The 18,072-nt window shown below is 41.3% G+C and overlaps 1 protein-coding gene across 1 annotated transcript; it reads left to right on the forward strand.

Moving 5' to 3' along the window:
- Window positions 1-31: 31 nt before the first annotated feature.
- On the forward strand, window positions 32-927 carry LOC133799918 (cycloartenol Synthase-like; the record flags this gene model as incomplete). The annotated part of the gene is made up of 3 exons (XM_062237908.1): window positions 32-220; window positions 600-680; window positions 808-927. Coding segments are annotated over 3 exons (390 nt in total), but the record flags the coding sequence as incomplete, so codon positions are not given.
- Window positions 928-18,072: the final 17,145 nt, after the last annotated feature.

Genomic DNA, 18,072 nt, shown 5'->3' on the forward strand with positions numbered 1-18,072 from the left:
AACAGTTGGAGTATGCTTTTAATTTTTGGAGTTGCTCAACAGGTATGGTTCATGGGTTGTTTGTTTTACTTACGCTACATGGTTTAGGGTCAAAGGGCTGGTGGTTGCTGGAAAGAACTACAGCAATTGCTCAGGCGTTCGCAAAGCGTGCAACTTTTTGCTATCGAAACAGGTTGAGTCTGGTGGGTGGGGAGAGAGCTATTTGTCATGCCAAGACAAGGTTAATTTCTTTTAAGAATTACATGTTCCATGTGTTTTCGTGCGATGCTTGACATCTAGTCTAAGCTTAGCCTGATTTGGGTTCAGAAATTTCAAACGGTCGAGTTATTCATATTTTGATTATTTCTCATCTTTTGTTTTTCGGCATATAGATATATTTCACACTTCTCTTATTAAGAAATGCACAATATAATTATCTGTTTCCAAGAGGTGAGGTTTAAACTTTAAAACTATGTCAAAGCATTTGTCACCGCATAATTTCTTAAACATATAGTAGTGAAAGGGAAATGGTTCAGGATAATAAATTGAGCTTAAATAGGTTTGGTAAATTTTGTTATTTCATTCTCTCAGCGATAACCTCTTCTGGATTTTCCATGCAGGTCTACTCAAATCTTGAGGGAAATAGGTCACATTTGGTCAACACTGGATGGGCTATGATGGCTCTCATTGATGCTGGACAGGTACGTATTAGAATTTGACGAGTCAAATCAATCTGAATCATTTCAAATCTTCTGATGTTGTTAAAAACAGTTGTGTACAGATAAAGAAAAAAAATGGTATCTAAGTGTAACACTTGTGTGTATGCAGGCTGAGAGAGACGCAGAAGGTTATTTTATCTCAAGTGACCCAAAGGATGAGGTTCACCATGTTCCTCTTGGGCCTAGTGCTATGAAAGTGGGGATAGATCTTGTGAGAAAGAATGATGCATTTCTGTGGAGGCCTTCAACAATTATGTCTACTATAGAAGATGCTGTAGGTAGTATAATTGCATGGTCAGCTGATAAAGTTATAATTAGGTAATTAACTTTTTTTATGTACTCTTTTAGTTTACTATAACTATAAGTTGAAGCATTACTTATTTAAATTTTGTTGTAGCTAAACAAATGGACTCACAACAAAGACAAGTGCACAAAGGATGATGAATTGAAGGATGGAGCAAGTTTCACGCATGGTTTACTTTTGTGTATCTTGTAATGTTTCTATTTTTCATTTTTGAAGTAAAAATTGTTCAAGATTATAAAACTTTATTATGTTATGCTTTCAAACTTAAGTTAGAACTAAGATCTCATGAAGTAGACACATTCATGGTTTGAATTAGTTATTGTTTAATGTAATACTTATGGTTTATCAATCTATTGAGAATTACATTTTATGATTAATTAATTTTTTTTTTTATCAAAATACAATAATGAAAATCTTTTAATTAAAAAAAAACCATATATTACTATATGTTATGATTTAAAAACATATTATAAGCGTAAAAAATCATTATGGTTTATATAATATAACAAACTAAAAATGTTATCAAAATAATCAAATGTAACAGTTGAAAAGTGTTATGAAAAAAGTACAAGATTAAACTTCAAATTTATAACCAAAAACTCTATCTAAATGTTATTATTTGAATATTATAGCACCTAAAAATGTGTTATTGAATAGTTTAAGATAACACCGAACATAACATTCAAAAATTGTTATAGAAAAGACTGGACTTTTAATAACAGGGGCTATGTTAGCATTTTCAGAAGTGCTATCAACAGTCCCGGTTAGCAGTTTTTAAGTGTTATGAATACTGTTTTTTCATGTAGTGTAACTTGACATAGTTGACGAGTTCTCACCGTCAACAGTTTGGCGCCATCTGTGGGAATAATAAGTGTTAAACCACTGTTCTTCCGTCGATTCCGATAAGAAAGAAATGCCATGATATTCTAAACATTTGAGAGAGACGTGGGAAGTGGAGGTCCACCTTGACGGAGATCAGCTGAAAGCCTCTATGAAGAATCCTCCTCCAGCCACAAATGTGGAGGCCCTAAAGGAGCCTAAGGTTCCCAGAGATGAAAAGGAAGCCTCATCCCTGGCAGTCCCACCTGAGGAGGATCATCCAAGGCCAATGGTTGGCCCAACAAGGGATGCCGGTGAGTTCCTACCTCCAAAGCCGCCGCAGGTTCCGAACTCAGGCCGGCAGGAGCCTGGCCCATCGGCGCGCAGACCTGACAAGCATCCCCGGGTCCATTCTGTGAGCTCAAGTTCTAGATCTCAATTCTACAAAGAGGAGATACGTGAACTGCACTGTAAGAACCAAAGGCTTGAAACCACCCTGGAAAACATGCAAGAGGTGTTAAATGGCCTGTTGCAAGGGAGATCAAAGGTATCACTCCCTAAGTGAAAAGAGAGAGGTCACGAGGGAGAAGAAACCATTGTCCCGGTAGACGATGGAAGGACTCAACTCTCCACCAGTAACAACCCCTGGACGAAGTAGAACGAACGTCCCAGACCAACGCTGGCCCTCGTAACGACATCGAAGTCACCTCAAGGAAAACACCCTCAAATTTACTAGAGGAATTCAACAAAAAGAGGGCGGGTAAAAGGACCACGCCTCCTATGGCACCCCGAGAAGGCAAAGGAAAGGAAGATCCTAACCCATCCACGTTGAGGGACTCCTTGAACAAGAGGAGACAAGACCTAGACACAGAAATGAGGAGCCTACGGAGCAAAATCATCACCGCCTCTGGAGGACAAGCTATTGAGGACGATGAGTTCGACCATGAGTCTCCCTTCATCAAGGAGATCCAAGCCATTCGGCTCCCAGCCAACTTCATAGAGCCCTTTATGACCCCATATGAAGGAAGGACATATCCTAAATACCATCTGGATGCATTTAACGACCTGATGAAGTTAAGGGGAATTAGTAGCGGGGCTAGATGCCATTGCTTCGTTGTCACATTGAAAGGACCTGTGTACAAATGGTTCAAAAGACTTAGACTAGGGTCCATCAGATCTTGGCAGCAATTTTTTGATGACTATCTCCAGCAACACCACGTCGTGCGGGACTACACGATCCCGGGCACCAGCCTTGCTAACGTAAAGCAAGGAGAAAATGAGAGTCTAAAGAGCTACATTCACAGGTTCATTATGGGCGCAGCCAAAGTAGGGAGTTTGACTCGTAGAGAGCTAAAAATGTCCATCACAGCCGAAGTGCGCCTGGGAAGCAAGTTATGGGATAACATGCTCAAGAGGGAGGTCACAGATTTGGACGACTTCAACGAGGGAGCACAGAAATACATTCGCATAGAAGATGGTCACAAGAGCCTTAAGGCAGGAAAAGGCCAATCCCCACCAAAACCCTCAATCCGGGAAAGCCAAAGCGGTGTAAAGAAGAAGAGTGCCTATGAAGGAACAAGGGATAATCGGCCTCGAAAGCCCCAACACACTGATGAGCGCAGGCAGGGCCCCTACACCTTTTATACTGACCTCACCCACGCTAGAGAACATATTTTCATCATGAATGAAAACCAGGTCCCTTTCAGAAGGCCCCCGCAAATGAAAAAAGACCGGTCCAAAAGAGACCCCAGCAAATATTGCCAGTATCACAAATATATCGGCCACACCACCCCAGAATGCAACCATTTAAAGGTAGAAATCGAGGAGCCTATACACAGAGGACATTTGGGCAGATATGTCCACAAGGAGAGCCAAAGGCCAGAAGAAGGAGCATCCGCCGCGGGCACGAGAGGTGGCCCCGGAAGTACAAGGAGAGGTTAGGACCATCTTTGGAGGGCCAGGATTCGGGGGTGAATCAAGGAAGGGGCGAGATAAATATGCCAGGGAGGCCAAATGAATTCCACCACCGTGCATCTTAAGTTTGGAGCAACGCCCCCCCGAAGAGTTTTAAGGGTGAAAATGACTCAATAAACTCCATTCAGGAAGATACCTGGGGTGTACATTTCCCCCATAAGGACCCCCTGTTGGTTTTTATTGATCAAATCAGAGATTATGCACAGCGGGACAACAATCTCATTGTTAGATTAATCCTACAAGATTTCTAGTTCTACTTCTTCACACTCATATATATATATTGAATCAAGGACAAAAATAGAAAAATTACCTCAGGTCCTTCCTAGCTGCTATCTTTTCGTATGGCTGAATCCTTGAGATCTCACACCAAGATCTTCCAAAATGTTCTCAGGCACACAAAGAACGAGTGTGGGCTCGCTATACAAATAATAGGCAATAACTATTTATCAGATGTTCTCAACACATGAGATCTGATAAAGTTTGAACCTAGGTTTTGTGAAGAACAATGACCTTTGTTTTTGTCACTGTTCTCTTTTCTCTGAGAGAATCCTAGATATTTTTATATCCCTGAAAAATTACGTTCTGTGAAAACTGATATCCAATATTTAATAATATCCAATATATTAAAATATTTGTTATTTTAAACAAATTCAAAATAATTGATCAGTTATCAGATTTTTGTTTAAATAATAATATTTTAATCATATTAAAATATCTCATTATTTATTTAATATTTAAATAACTAAAATTGTGGAATCAAGAGACTAAGTCCATCTCTTATGCGTGTTGCACAGTGCCTGTGCACTGTGCCACACGTGTACCACATGCCTATGCAGGCATGTGATTTTTCCCAATTTTTATTATTATTTAAATACCAAAAATCCCAAAAATAAATTAATTCAAAATTAATTATATTTTTTATAAATCAAATAATTAATTAATTACACATAATTAAACAATAATTATGTTTGATACATAGAAAAATATTTTACTTATCACATAAGTCCTTTTTGCCCATTTTTGCATTTGCCTTTGACAGTGATTGTTTGAGCCATTTCGGGGACCATGGACCTATAGCATTAAGCTCCAATAAATTGAAACTAAATAATTAAACTCTTTAATTATAATAGTTAATTTATTAATTCTGATATTACTCCACTATAAATTCAGAATTGCACTCTTTATGTTATAGATATACTTTTACAGAAATCTTTTTCTTAAGTCGTCCATTGATATAACCATCTTACAATAGTTCAACCCTCTAATTAATTAGTTCATAAATTAGAATGGGAGAATTACCATTTAACCTTTCTAATTTACTTCTTATTCCTTAAGTACCATTAATTCACTAGTGAATAATTAATCTATAATCTAATTATAGATTTGAGCTCAAAATCATTCAGTTCCAGAATTAACCCTTAAGGGAACTAATATACGATCCGTTAGGAAAGATTAGATTCTGTATTGTTGATACATGTTCCCAGCCATCCATGATATTAAATCTCCAAAACAAAAGTCATTAGCCTCATTCTTTGAAGAGACCTTAACGAATGAATCAAAAGATTTAATAAACATGAACAGGAGTTCCTGAACACTCACAGGATTTAGGTTGATCTATAAATGATCATCTATTATGATATGAATTACAAGTCTTTATTATTAAATGGTTTTTGGATAAAGACTCTAATTCATATCGGTCCATGTCATATATAATCATATTATATAAAGCACCTTTACCGAGATGTCTTACCACATCAATAATCCGAATCTAGATTATTTGTATCATTATGATACTCAGTAAACCGTACTTACAACTCCAATTAAAGAATTCCATAAATTTAATTTGTCGTAGTTGACTATTTTTATTCATTCATGTGATCTTAATTCTCTCGTACTAATACAAGATCACATCCTCAATAATGAATATGGAATTTTTCTGATATTTACAAAATTATTCAAACAATAATTTAAAAATCTAAATATGAAAATAATAATAAACCATTGTATTTATTTATTCATAGAAAAAACAAATGTCTTTACATGCTTTTAGGACACACTCCTAACACCCCCTAGTGTTGACTGTCCAGCTTGCAAACATGAGGATGCATCGGGTCTTAGTGGATAATGGAAGCTCTATGGACATCTTATATCACCCAGCTTTGGAGAAGATGGGACTAAACATCCTGCACCTAAAGCCTTGCAGTACCTCCTTGTATGGATTTACGGGAGATTCAATACAGCCCCTAGGGGCGATCGAGTTAGCCCTCACTATGGGAGAACAGCCCAGACAAACCACCATAATGGAAAAAAAATTTGTGGTAGATTGCGCCTAAGCCTTCAATGCGGTATTAGGGAGACCTTCCCTAAGATAATTGGAGGCGATGACTTCTGTGTACCACTTAGCTATGAAATTCCCAACTCCCAGGGGAATAGCATGCATGAAAGGAGAGCAGAAGGAAGCGAGGGAATGCTATAACACATCCCTCTGCACGACCATAAAGCCATCAGTGCCTATGGCAATGGTTGTGCAAGAAGGCGCGAACCCACACGAGTTAGACCCAGAGCTAAACCAGTAGAGGAGTTGGAGAGAAGTCACGATCATGAATGAGCCGTTGAGAAAGTTGAAGGTAGGAAAAAACCTTATGGGTGACGTGAAGGAGAAGCTAGTAGAATTCTTGAAAGCCAACCTCGACGTATTCACCTGGAGTCATGAGGACATGGTAGGGATAGATCCAGCGGTCATGTGCCACCACCTGAACATCAACCCAAAAGAAAGGCCTGTGAGGCAGAAAAGGAGAGCATTGGACCCAGAGAGATACGCGACCCTAAAAGAGGAAATTGACAAATTAAAGGTAAATGGATTTCTCCGAGAGGCATTTTACCCACTATGGGTATCAAACCCAGTGCTAGTTCCGAAGCCCAACGGAAAGTGGAGGACTTGTGTGGACTTTACTAACTTCAATAAGGCCTACCCTATGGACAGCTTCCCACATCCTAGGATAGACCAGTTAGTAGACGCCACAGTGGGGCACGAGCTACTTAGCTTCATGGATGCATATTCCGGGTACAACCAAATACCCATGAACCTGGCCGATGAAGAATACACTTCGTTCATAACAGACAAGGGGCTTTATTGCTACAAAGTGATGCCTTTTGGTTTAAAGAACGCTGGCGCTACTTATCAAAGGCTAGTGAAAAAATGTTTAAAAATCAAATAGGAAGGAATATGGAAGTATAAGTGGACGATATGCTGGTAAAGACAAAGAAGGCAAGAGAGCTCACCAATGATCTCATGGAAATGTTTGACACCCTTCGAAAGTTTATAATGAAGCTAAACCAGCTTAAGTGCACCTTTAGAGTTTCATCAGGAAAGTTCCTGGGTTTTATGGTGAATTCCCGAGGTATCAAGGCTAACTCTGAAAAAATCAAGGCATTGCTGGAAATGAGCCCACCACGAAGCAAGAAAGGAGGTGCAGTGCTTAACAGGGAGAGTAGCAGCCCTCAATAGCTTCATCTCCAGGTCCACTGACAAATGCCTCCCTTTCTTCAACATCCTAAAAGGGAACAAAAAGCTTGCTTGGGATGATGAATGCCAGGATGCCTTCACCAAGCTAAAGAAACACCTTGTAAAACCACCCGTTTTGGCCAAGCCAGAAAAAGGGGAGAAGTTGTATTTGTATCTAGCTGTATCATAGCATGCTATAAGTGCCGCCTTGGTCAAAGGAGAAAAGAAGCACCAGCAACCCGTGTACTATGTGAGCAAACGGTTGGTAGGCGTAGAAGCCTGGTACCCAGAAATAGAGAAGTTAGCATATGCCTTGATAGTGGCTTCTGGAAAGTTGAGGCCCTATTTTCATCCTCATGCTATCGAGGTGCTCACAAACACCTCTCTACGTCAAGTCTTGTACAAAATGGAGACTTCAGGAAGGTTGTTAAAATGGTCAATTGAATTGAGTCAATTCGACATCACTTACACCCCAAGGACCTCAATCAACGGGCAGGTACTTGCAGACTTTATAGTCGAGTTTGCACACTGACCCCATGAAGAGGGAGAAATAGAAGAGAATGAGCTGGCGCATGAAGAGGAAAAGCACCTTGAAGAATGGAGCCTCCATGTAGACAAGGAATCTAATGAAGGAGGAGTTGGCGCTGGCATAGTAATGACAAGACCTAAGGGGCACAAGATGTATTATGCCTTGTGATTTGGATTCGAAGCTTCCAACAATGAGGCAGAGTACGAGGCGCTATTGGCCGGCTTGTGGCTAGCTAGGGAGTTAAAGGTAACCCATTTGCATGTCTTTAGTGACTCACAACTGGTAGTGTTTCAGGTGAAGGGTGAATACAAAGCTAGAGGTCCAAAAATGGCTGCATATCTCACCAAGGTGAAGAAGTATTTGGATCAGTTCGAAAAATACACCATAGAATAGATCCCAAGGGAGAAAAACACAAATCCCGATGCACTTGCGAAACTCGCCTCCACACGAGACGAAGACACGCTTGAGTCCATCCTGGTCGAATACCTCCCCAAGCTAAGCATAGTAGAAGAAAGGATCAACATGGTCAATAGCACCCATCGTGAGGTACTTAAATGACGGGACCTTGCCTTTGGACAGAAAAGATGCCTGTAAACTGACTTACAAAGATTCTCAGTACACCCTAGTAGATGGCGCCTTATATAAGAGAGGCTTCTCTACCCCGCTCCTACGGTGCATAGATAAAGGATAGGCTTTAATTTTTTTACAAGAGATACATGAAGGGGAATGTGGAAATCATGTTGGGGGGCAGTCCACGGCAAAAAAGGCCATACACTAGGGGTATTATTGGCCTACCATGGAGAAGGATGCGAGCGACTTCACGAGAAGGTGTGACAAGTGCCAGAGACATGCAAATTACCCCCGACAGTCACCAAATGAGCTAGTGAACATGACCAGTCCGTGGCCCTTCGCTGTGTGGGGAATTGACTTGATTGGAGCGTTGCCAATAGGAAGAGGAGGAGAAAAATACGCGGTGGTAGCAGTCGATTATTTCACTAAGTGGGTGGAAGCAGAGCCTTTAGTCAACATAACGGCTAATCAAATCACCACCTTTGACAACAAATATATTATTTGCAGATTTGGAGTACCTTACAAGATTATCTCCGACAATGGAACACAATTTTTAGGAGGAATGTTCGAGGAATACTGTAAGGAAAAAGGAATCAAGAGGACTTTCTCCGCAGTAGTACACCCACAAGCCAATGGACAAGTAGAGGCCATCAACAAGATCCTAAAAGAGAACTTGAAAACAAAGTTGGAAAAGTTAAAAGGGGCCTGGGTCTAGGAACTCCCCAATGTACTCTGGGCTTACAGGAGCACCCTTCGTTCCACTGCTGGGGAGACGCCTTTCGCTTTAGCCTATGACTGCGAGGCTGTCCTTCCGATAGAAATGAAGATTAACTCCATCCGCACACAAGCATATGATGACCAAGCTAATATCGCAGCATTGGTCGGGAATTTGGACCTGTTGGAAGCCAAGAGAGAAAGGGCACAACTGAGGCTAGCCACATATGAGCAACGAGTAGAGAGGTACTACAACTCAAGGGTGCGAGAGAGAATGTTCAGGGTAGGAGACTTGGTACTAAGAAAAGTACTCCCTAACACGAGAGACCTGGGGGCGGGGGTAGTAGGGGCGAACTGGGAAAGACCCTACCAAGTATACCACCAAACACCTATAAATTGGCCTGCATGGATAACACCGTCATACGTCGAGCATGGAATGCGGAACACCTCAAGAAATACTACCAGTGAGACTTTTGCAGCTGATGCAAAGAAGACCTATGTTTAGTTTGTTCCCTGTTATGTTAACTTAGTAGGTAAGAATCAAAGAGGCTACTCGGTTAACCTCCCATTTAGATGTAACCCTTTCATATATGTCATTGTAACCCGCATGCTATGAATGAAACTGTTTGCAACTTCACATGTTATTTTTCTTCTCTATAGCATCCACCAAAGTGCCTGCTGGAATAAATTTCACCAAGAACTTGGGGGGGGGGGGGGGTAGGATAGGAGGAAAAATATATAGCAAAGAAGAGGATCCTAAAAGGACCCTTATATTAGGAGGATCCTAAAAGACTCCTTATATCAAAAGGACCCCTGATATCAAAAGGTTTCTAAAAGGACCCCTTATATAAGAGGGATCCTAAAAGGACCCCCTATCAGGAGGATCCTAAGAGGAACCCCTTATCAAGAGGACCCTAAAATGACCCCTTATTTCAGGATCCTAAACGAGACCCTTATATATATATAATCCCTTATAAATCAAGAAGAAGACCTTGTAAGGTATCGCTTGAGTTCACAAGGATTAGCTACCGTTATGAACATCAAGGAGGCCAAAACGTCCTACAAGAAAATTATCTAAATAAGAGTAAATGCTTCCATAAGAGGAAGTGCCTCAGGGGAAGCACCCTTCGAGCCGCGACCCTGTTCTTGGGGCGCTGCGACTCTGATGAACGAGAAGAAGGAGCAGGTGCTGTCAGCCCATTCGAGGCGCGACACCTGTAGTAGCGCAGCGCGGCACATATGGTTTAAAGGAGAGCCTTGGGCTCTCTGACTTGGGGCAGGTCGCGACTCTTTTTCTTTGGGCAGAGGGTCGCTCTTAATATACGTTGCACTCAGACCTAAGGTAAGAAAATTGCACCCAATACGTGAGGTATGTGATTAGGGCTTGGCCTGGTTGTTGATTATAACTATGAATAGGGCTAGACCCCTGAGAATGAATGTGGTTAAGTAATGTTTGTGCTCATTGATTGAACATGCTTCAATGCTCCGTGTCTGGTTAGTTGTTTGATGAATGTAGGCATTGCCTGCGTAGTTAAAGCTCTGCCCCATTAAGGAACATGGCTATTACTATGCTTGTATTTAATTTACTGAGATACATGACTAATATGTATGCATACTTATATTGCCTGAAGTATGCCTATCTGTATCTATATCTGTTTGTCTGGTTATTTGAATATTAGGTTAAGGCCTTGACTTATTAGTCAAGGGCGGCAATAGTGTTTTGTGCGCTAGTTGAGAGGCTTAGGCCCCAATCAAGGGATGTACTATTAAGTTGGTCGACCCTATGGTCTTCGGAAAACAAAGTGCTTGGCTAGTTCTATGGCTAGTTACTCAGAGCAAAAGGCAAGGGCCCCAGGTGACTCTATGGTCACATAGCTAGGTTATAGGGCCCCGGGTTAACTTTATGGTCTTCTATTTAGGGCAGCGAGCCTCAAAATGATCCAGTGATCATTTATTTGTAATTGTATGCATGCATGAGTAGGTTATTAATGTTGGGCATGCTAGATATCTGTTTGGAATCTGTATTTACTGTTCATGCTCATGTTTAAGTTCTCTTGCTGAGCCTTGGCTCACAGGTGCTATGTGGTGTAGGTAAGGGGAGAGAAAAGATAGACCAGCTATGAGTTGAAGAACTTCAGTGTCAGCGTGTACATATGTGGCTGCTCGTCCGTCATGGCTGAGGATATCTCATAGGAACTAGGGTTATATCCCTTATTTAGCCGCTTAGACCGGATTGTTGTAACTTTTGACTTGTATCTACCCTTTTAAACATTTGTTGTATCATTTTGGTATCCCATGTATGTATTGAACTTTTAATTGAAAAGTCAATGTTTCATTTGATCAAAAATTTTAACTCTAACCCTTGACATTAACCTTACTTACATATTTATAACCAAATGACTAGATTAGCAAGTTAGACAATATTTTAAAGTACATAGTGTAACGGTCTTGGATTAGGACTTCACTTCCTCTCTCATTATAAGGATATGCACTTCAAACAACGACTTACTTTTTTAATGTGGTCTCATCTAAAACCATAAGAAAAACGCCACTGGAACTTTGGAATTGAAACAAACCTAATTTGCACCATTTATGCATTTAGGTCTATCCTGCTTATGTTCTTAGATCTAAATCAGGGAAACTTGATTTGAGGTCTAAAGTATTCATTTTTGTGGGCTACAATCCATTAAGAAGAGGAACTCACAGCTCCCATGGACCAAAAGGTATTTGTTTCAATAAATTCGACATTCCTTGAACACGACTATATGAATAACTATAAACCTCGAAGGAAAGCAGTTTTGGAGGAACTCACAGCTGATAAGATTCTATCTCTTTCATCGTCATCATTAAATGATAAACGACAAACCAAGGACATCACTTTTCCTGAGAACGAAACCCTAGTACAACGTTGTAGTGGGAGGATTGTGAGACAACCTATTCGCTACAAACATGTGGACAAGGACAATCCATTAACCTTCAAAGAGTCTATGGATGATTCTGAAAAGGAGAAATGGAAAGAACCAATGAACCAAGAAATGGAATCCATGTTTTCCAATTCTGTCTTGGAACTTGTAGACCCACCTGAAGATGTCAGGCCTTCTGAGTGTAAATGGATATACAAGAAGAAAAAAGGTGTAGATTGGAAAGTGGAGACTTTCAAAGCCAGACTAGTAGCCAAAGGTTACAGTCAAAGAGAAAGTGTTGGTTATGAAGAAACTTTTTCTCCTGTGTCCATGCAGAAATCCATTCGCATCCTCTTATCCATAGCGGCCACATATGATAATGAGATATGTCAGATGAACGTCAAGACGAACTTTCTTAATAACTATCTTGATTATAGTATATGAGCGGCCGAGCCCTAATCATAGTTATAATAGACAACCGGGACAAGCCCTAATCACATATATCACGTATTGGGTGCAATTTTCTTACCATAGGTCTGGTGCAACGTATATTAAGAATGATCCTCGATCACGATCCTAGTTCCGATCCCCTAGAGATAACCTAGTCACAACCAACTAGAGAGTCTCGTCAATAACGAGAGAATAAAGGCTTCCAGACCAAGTCCTAGCCTCCGAGACGTCAAATTCTACTAAACTTGGTAGTAGGATCGATCCTGAGCCTTTAGGTTTGAGTTCTCGCACTCAAAACCCTCCCAAGGCTCAAAAGCCTTTCAAGCCCAAGGCTCACCTCTGGACCACATGCGCCGCGACTTAAATGGATTGACAACACTTGGTTCTTCTTCTCGTTCATGAGAGCCGTAGCGCCCCAAGATAAGGGTTGCGGCTCGACATGAAAACTCATAAATTTCCCCATTTACTTCAAGCGAAAATCCACCATAAATCTATCCAAACATATCTAAATACGCAAGGAAAAGTTCCCAATAAACTCAGCCCCTCAAAACACCCATAACCCAAACTTTGGCAAAACCTCATCAAATCTCAAAATTCGGAACTTAGTTTCTAAACTCCAGAACTTAGCTAAGAAACAAAGAAACAGAGAGACTCAAGGCCACAAATCATTACCTCAGTTGCCCCAAATGATGCCAAGCTTTTCCCCAAACAATCCTGAGCCTAAGCTAGACTCGATTCTTCCTAAATCGCAAAAATTCCCAACGAAAATTAAGAGTGTGTGTGAACAGGAGAGAAAGAACATTGAGAGAGAGGTGCTCCTCTATTTCCTGTGTAGTTCGGTTATGAGAGGTTACTTAGAGTTCTAGTAACTCTAAGTAAATCCCAGGCTTGGGGTACCAAAACCTTTCCATGAGGGTAAAATGGTTGAAATCTCCAGAATTCCCTGCTAATCTCACTAACTCCAAATACATCCTTGAATATTTATTTCGGTTACCCGATAACCCGGTAATGTAGCAGATACCCAAAATACCCCTTGACTCACCCCAAGTCGGGTATTCGGTCCCTCTCTGACTTTCCCGCTAACTTGCTCCCTATGATCGCCTCGTGCTGAGTAACCCAATAAACCCACATAATAATGTGGTCTCACACATATATCATATATATGGACATATACTCCAAATTTACCTGTTATGGGCCAAATTATAAAGATTTCCCTTCTAATAAGAAACGGGCCCACATGCATATTTAATACACCTAAACATGCATATCTAGTCATATTATAATATAGCTCACATAATCATATAATGACACACATATATATAACATAAACATATAATTTTCCATCTTGGCCCCCTAATCAAGGCCCAAATCCATATTAGGTAATTTGGGACGTTACAACTATCCCCTCCTTATAGAAATTTCGTCCACAAAATTTTACTTGAACAACTCGTGATACTGATTCTGCATATCTGCCTCCATCTCCCAGGTTGCTTCCTTGACCTTGTTGTTCCTCCATAATACCTTAACTAATGGTATAGTCTTGTTCCTCAGGACCTTGTCCTTCCGGTCTAAAATCTGAATTGGCTGCTCCTCATATGACAAATCTATCTCCAGTTCCAGATCTTCGTAACTCAACACATGAGTCCCATCTAATACATACTTCCTGAACATTGAAATATGAAATATGTTATGGACACTAGAGAGTGTCGGAGGTAAGGCCAACCTATAGGCCACCTGATCGATCTTTTCTGAGATCTCAAATGGTCCAACAAACCTAGGGCTCAGTTTTCCCTTCCAAATCTCTTCGCCTCTCTCAGTGGTGAAACCCTAAGGAAAACATAGTCTCCCACTTCAAACTCCACGTTCCTCCACTTTGGGTCTAAATAAATCTTCTGTCTACTCTGAGACGCGAGCATCTGAGCACTAATCTTTTCAATAGCTTTAGTTGTCTTCTGAGTTGCCTTAGGACCCAAATATTTCCTACCATCAAACATCTCATAAGGTGCCACTCCAATAGTCGATTGGTAGCTATTATTATAGGAAAACTCAATCAGAGGAAAATAATTACTCCATGACCCTTCAAAGTCCAATAAACATGCTCTCAACATGTCCTTTAGTATTTAAGTAGTCCTCTCAGACTGACCATCGGTCTGAGGATGATAAGTTGTACTAAACTTTAGCTGTGTACCCATCGCCCTCTATAAACTTCCCCAAAACATGGAAGTAAATATAGGGTCCCTATTAGACACGATAGACCTCAGAGACCCATGAAGGTGTACTATCTCTCTCACATAGAGATTTGCATACTGGTCGACCATGTAATTCATCCTCACTGGTAGAAAGTGAGCTGATTTCATATATCGGTCTACAATGACCTAGATTGAATCGTGCTGGCCCACTGTCCTGGGCAATCCTACCACGAAATCCATCGTGATGTTCTCTCATTTCCATTATGGGATATTCAGAGGCTGCAATAGCCATGCTAGTCTCTGATGCTCTGCCTTAACCTACGGACAGGTCAGACACTTCTCAACCTACTCTGTCACATCCCTCTTCTTCCCAAAGCTGTCAGATCCTGATACATCTTCGTGGTGCCTGGATGTAGAGAATAAGGGGTAGTATGAGATTCATCCAGAATTTCTTGTATAATCCCAGTGTCCATCAGAACACGAATCTGATCTTTGTATCTCAAAAAACTTATGTCTGACACTATATAGTCCTTAGAAACTCCAGCTAGGACGTCCCCTCTTCTCTTTCCCAACTGTGGATCACTCAACTGCTTCTCCTTGATCCTCTCGAAAAGAGTAGACTGTAGGGTGATGTTGGCTAACTGGCCCACCACTAGCTTAATACCTGCTCTAGTCATATCCTCTTCCAACTCCATGGATATCTGCCTACAACTATACAGTTGTCCCAGATCCTTCCGACTTAAGGCATCTGCTACCACGTTGGCTTTCTCTGGGTGATAGAGAATCTCAAAATAATAATCCTTCACCTGCTCTAACCAACATCTCTGCCTTATGTTTAAATCCTTCTGGGTGAAGAAGTCTTTCAAACTCTTGTGATCTGTGCATATCTCACACTTCTCACAATAAAAGTAGTGCCACCACACCATCAGGGCAAAAAAATACTTATCCAAGATCTAAATCATGTATGGGGCACCTCTGCTCATACTCCTTCAGCTGACATGACACATAGGCAATCATCTTCCCTATCTGTATAAGGACACAACCTAGGCCCTACCTTGAGGCGTCATAATAAACCACAAACTTTTCCTGATATGTAGGAAGACTTAGAACTTGAGTGGTGATCAGACTCTTCTTCAGTCTTTGGAAATTGTCCTCACACCTGTCTGATCATATGAACCTCTGATTCTTGCATGTCAACTCTGTCAGTGGTGACGCAATCTTGGAAAACCCCACCACGAAGCGTCTGTAATAACCTGCCAATCCCAAGAAACTCATGATATCTGAAGCATTCTTCGGCCTTGGCCAATCTCTGACTGCCTCAATCATCGCTGGATCCACCATAATTCCATCCTTACTAGCTATGTGACCTGAGAAAGTCACTCGTGACAACCAGAACTCACACTTCTTGAATTTCACATACAACCTGTGCTCTCTCAGCCTATGCCTTACTAATCAGAGTTGTTGCTCATGCTCTGTCTTTGAATGAGAGTATACCAGTATATCATTGACAAAGAAAATCATAAACTGATATAGGTACTATTTGAACATCCTGTTCATCAGATCCATAAATGTTGCTGAGGCATTAGTCAATCCAAATGACATCACCAAAAACTCATAAAGCCCATTGCAAAAAGTTGTCTTTGGTATATCCTCCTCCCTGATCCTCAGCTGGTGATAACCAGATCGAAGATCTATCTTGGAGCATACCATCCTACCCTGTCATTGATCAAATAGATCATCAATCTATGGCGGACGATACCTGTTCTTGATAGTCAACTTGTTAAGTTCTCTATAATCGATACACATCCTTAGAGACCATCTTTCTTCTTCACGAAGAAAACTGGTGCGCCCCATGATGAAAAACTAGGCCAGATAAAATCCAACTCTAGTAACTCCTGTAATTGAACCTTTAGGTCCTTCAGCCTTGCAGGAGCAATCCTACAAGGTGCCCTAGACACTGCCTCTGTCCCTGGAAAAAGTTCAATCACAAATTCTATCTCCCTGTGTGGAGGTAACCATTTGGAAACATATCGAGAAACTCACAAACTAATCTCGTCTATCCTAGTCCCACTGGCACGACCTGAGTGGTATCCATCACACTAGCTAAGAATCCTATGCACCCCCCTGCAATAGAACTCTATCTCTAAATACATTTATCATAGGTATACGGTGTCCATGCACAATGCCAACAAATACAAAGGGATGCTCACCCTCAGGCTCAAAGGTTACCATCTTCTTCTTGCCATCTATCGTTGCCCCATACTTCTCTAACAATTCCATACCTAGAATTATATTAAAGTAAGTCATAACCAGATCTATCAAGTCAACTAATAACTCCCTGCCATCCATTGTCACTGCCAGTGATCTAACCCATCTCGTGGAAACCACTAACACCCCATTAGGCAACATAGAACCAAACCCCACAGAATAAAAGTCACAAGATCTACACAATCCATCAATATTCCTACTAGCAACAAAAGAGTGTGTAGCACCTGAGGGACTAGACTCGTCCTCTGCCTGGGTTAAGGTGAACACCCAAGTTGGCGTCAGGCTATCCACCTTCTTGGGCTCTTCCTTCATGTCTTTCGGGTAATCCTTCTTCAGGTGTCTGACACTCCCGCAGATGAAGCACACCTTCACCCAACATTCCCCAATGTGGCGCCTCCTGCACCGAGTATACTCTGGGAATGCTTTCCGGGTCTCATTACTACCCCGTTGGCCTAACTGTATGCCTTGTGGCCTCCTATCTGGCCTTACAGCTGAAAATGTATCTGGATTCTTTCTCTTTTGGTCACTAGGGCCACCGCCCCTACCAAAACCTACAAATGGAGGATCTGGCCTCCTAAACTCCCTTCTTGCCGCACTCTCGCGCTAGATCTTGTTCTCTGTGCTCTCAGCTCTAAGCACCTATTACAAAGCCTGTGCATAGGTAGTCATTCCTGGCACAGTAGTGATATGAACATCCCGGGATATCATAGGTTGTAGCCCCTAAAGAAACCTCTCTCTTCTGGTCCCATTAGTGGGCACCAGATCCTCGCCAAAATTTGCCAATCTGTCAAACTTCAAGGCATAATCAGTCACTGACATGTATCCCTGAAGTAACTTAATGAACTCTTCAGCTTTCGTGACTTTAACTGTGGTTCTGAGCTACCCTCATGAAATCTAGGATGGTGGTTATCATTGTCATCCACTACTTAACCTTTAGTGGTTCTGAGCTGCCCTAAAAAATTGAAGGGTGTTGTTTCCTAAACTTCTCATATAGGGGTTCCCATCTATCTCCCCTTGCCTGGGGCTGTATTGCCGCTGAAACCACTGGTTGTAACACTACCGGTACTATGGGCTGTAGGTTCCCTGTTGGAACCTGTTGTTGTCTCAAGAGGTGAATCTCATCTTCAAGAATCTGTAACTGTTGCCAGT

This window comes from Humulus lupulus, chromosome 9 (assembly GCF_963169125.1).
Source record: "Humulus lupulus chromosome 9, drHumLupu1.1, whole genome shotgun sequence".
NCBI classification, from domain to species: domain Eukaryota; kingdom Viridiplantae; phylum Streptophyta; class Magnoliopsida; order Rosales; family Cannabaceae; genus Humulus; species Humulus lupulus.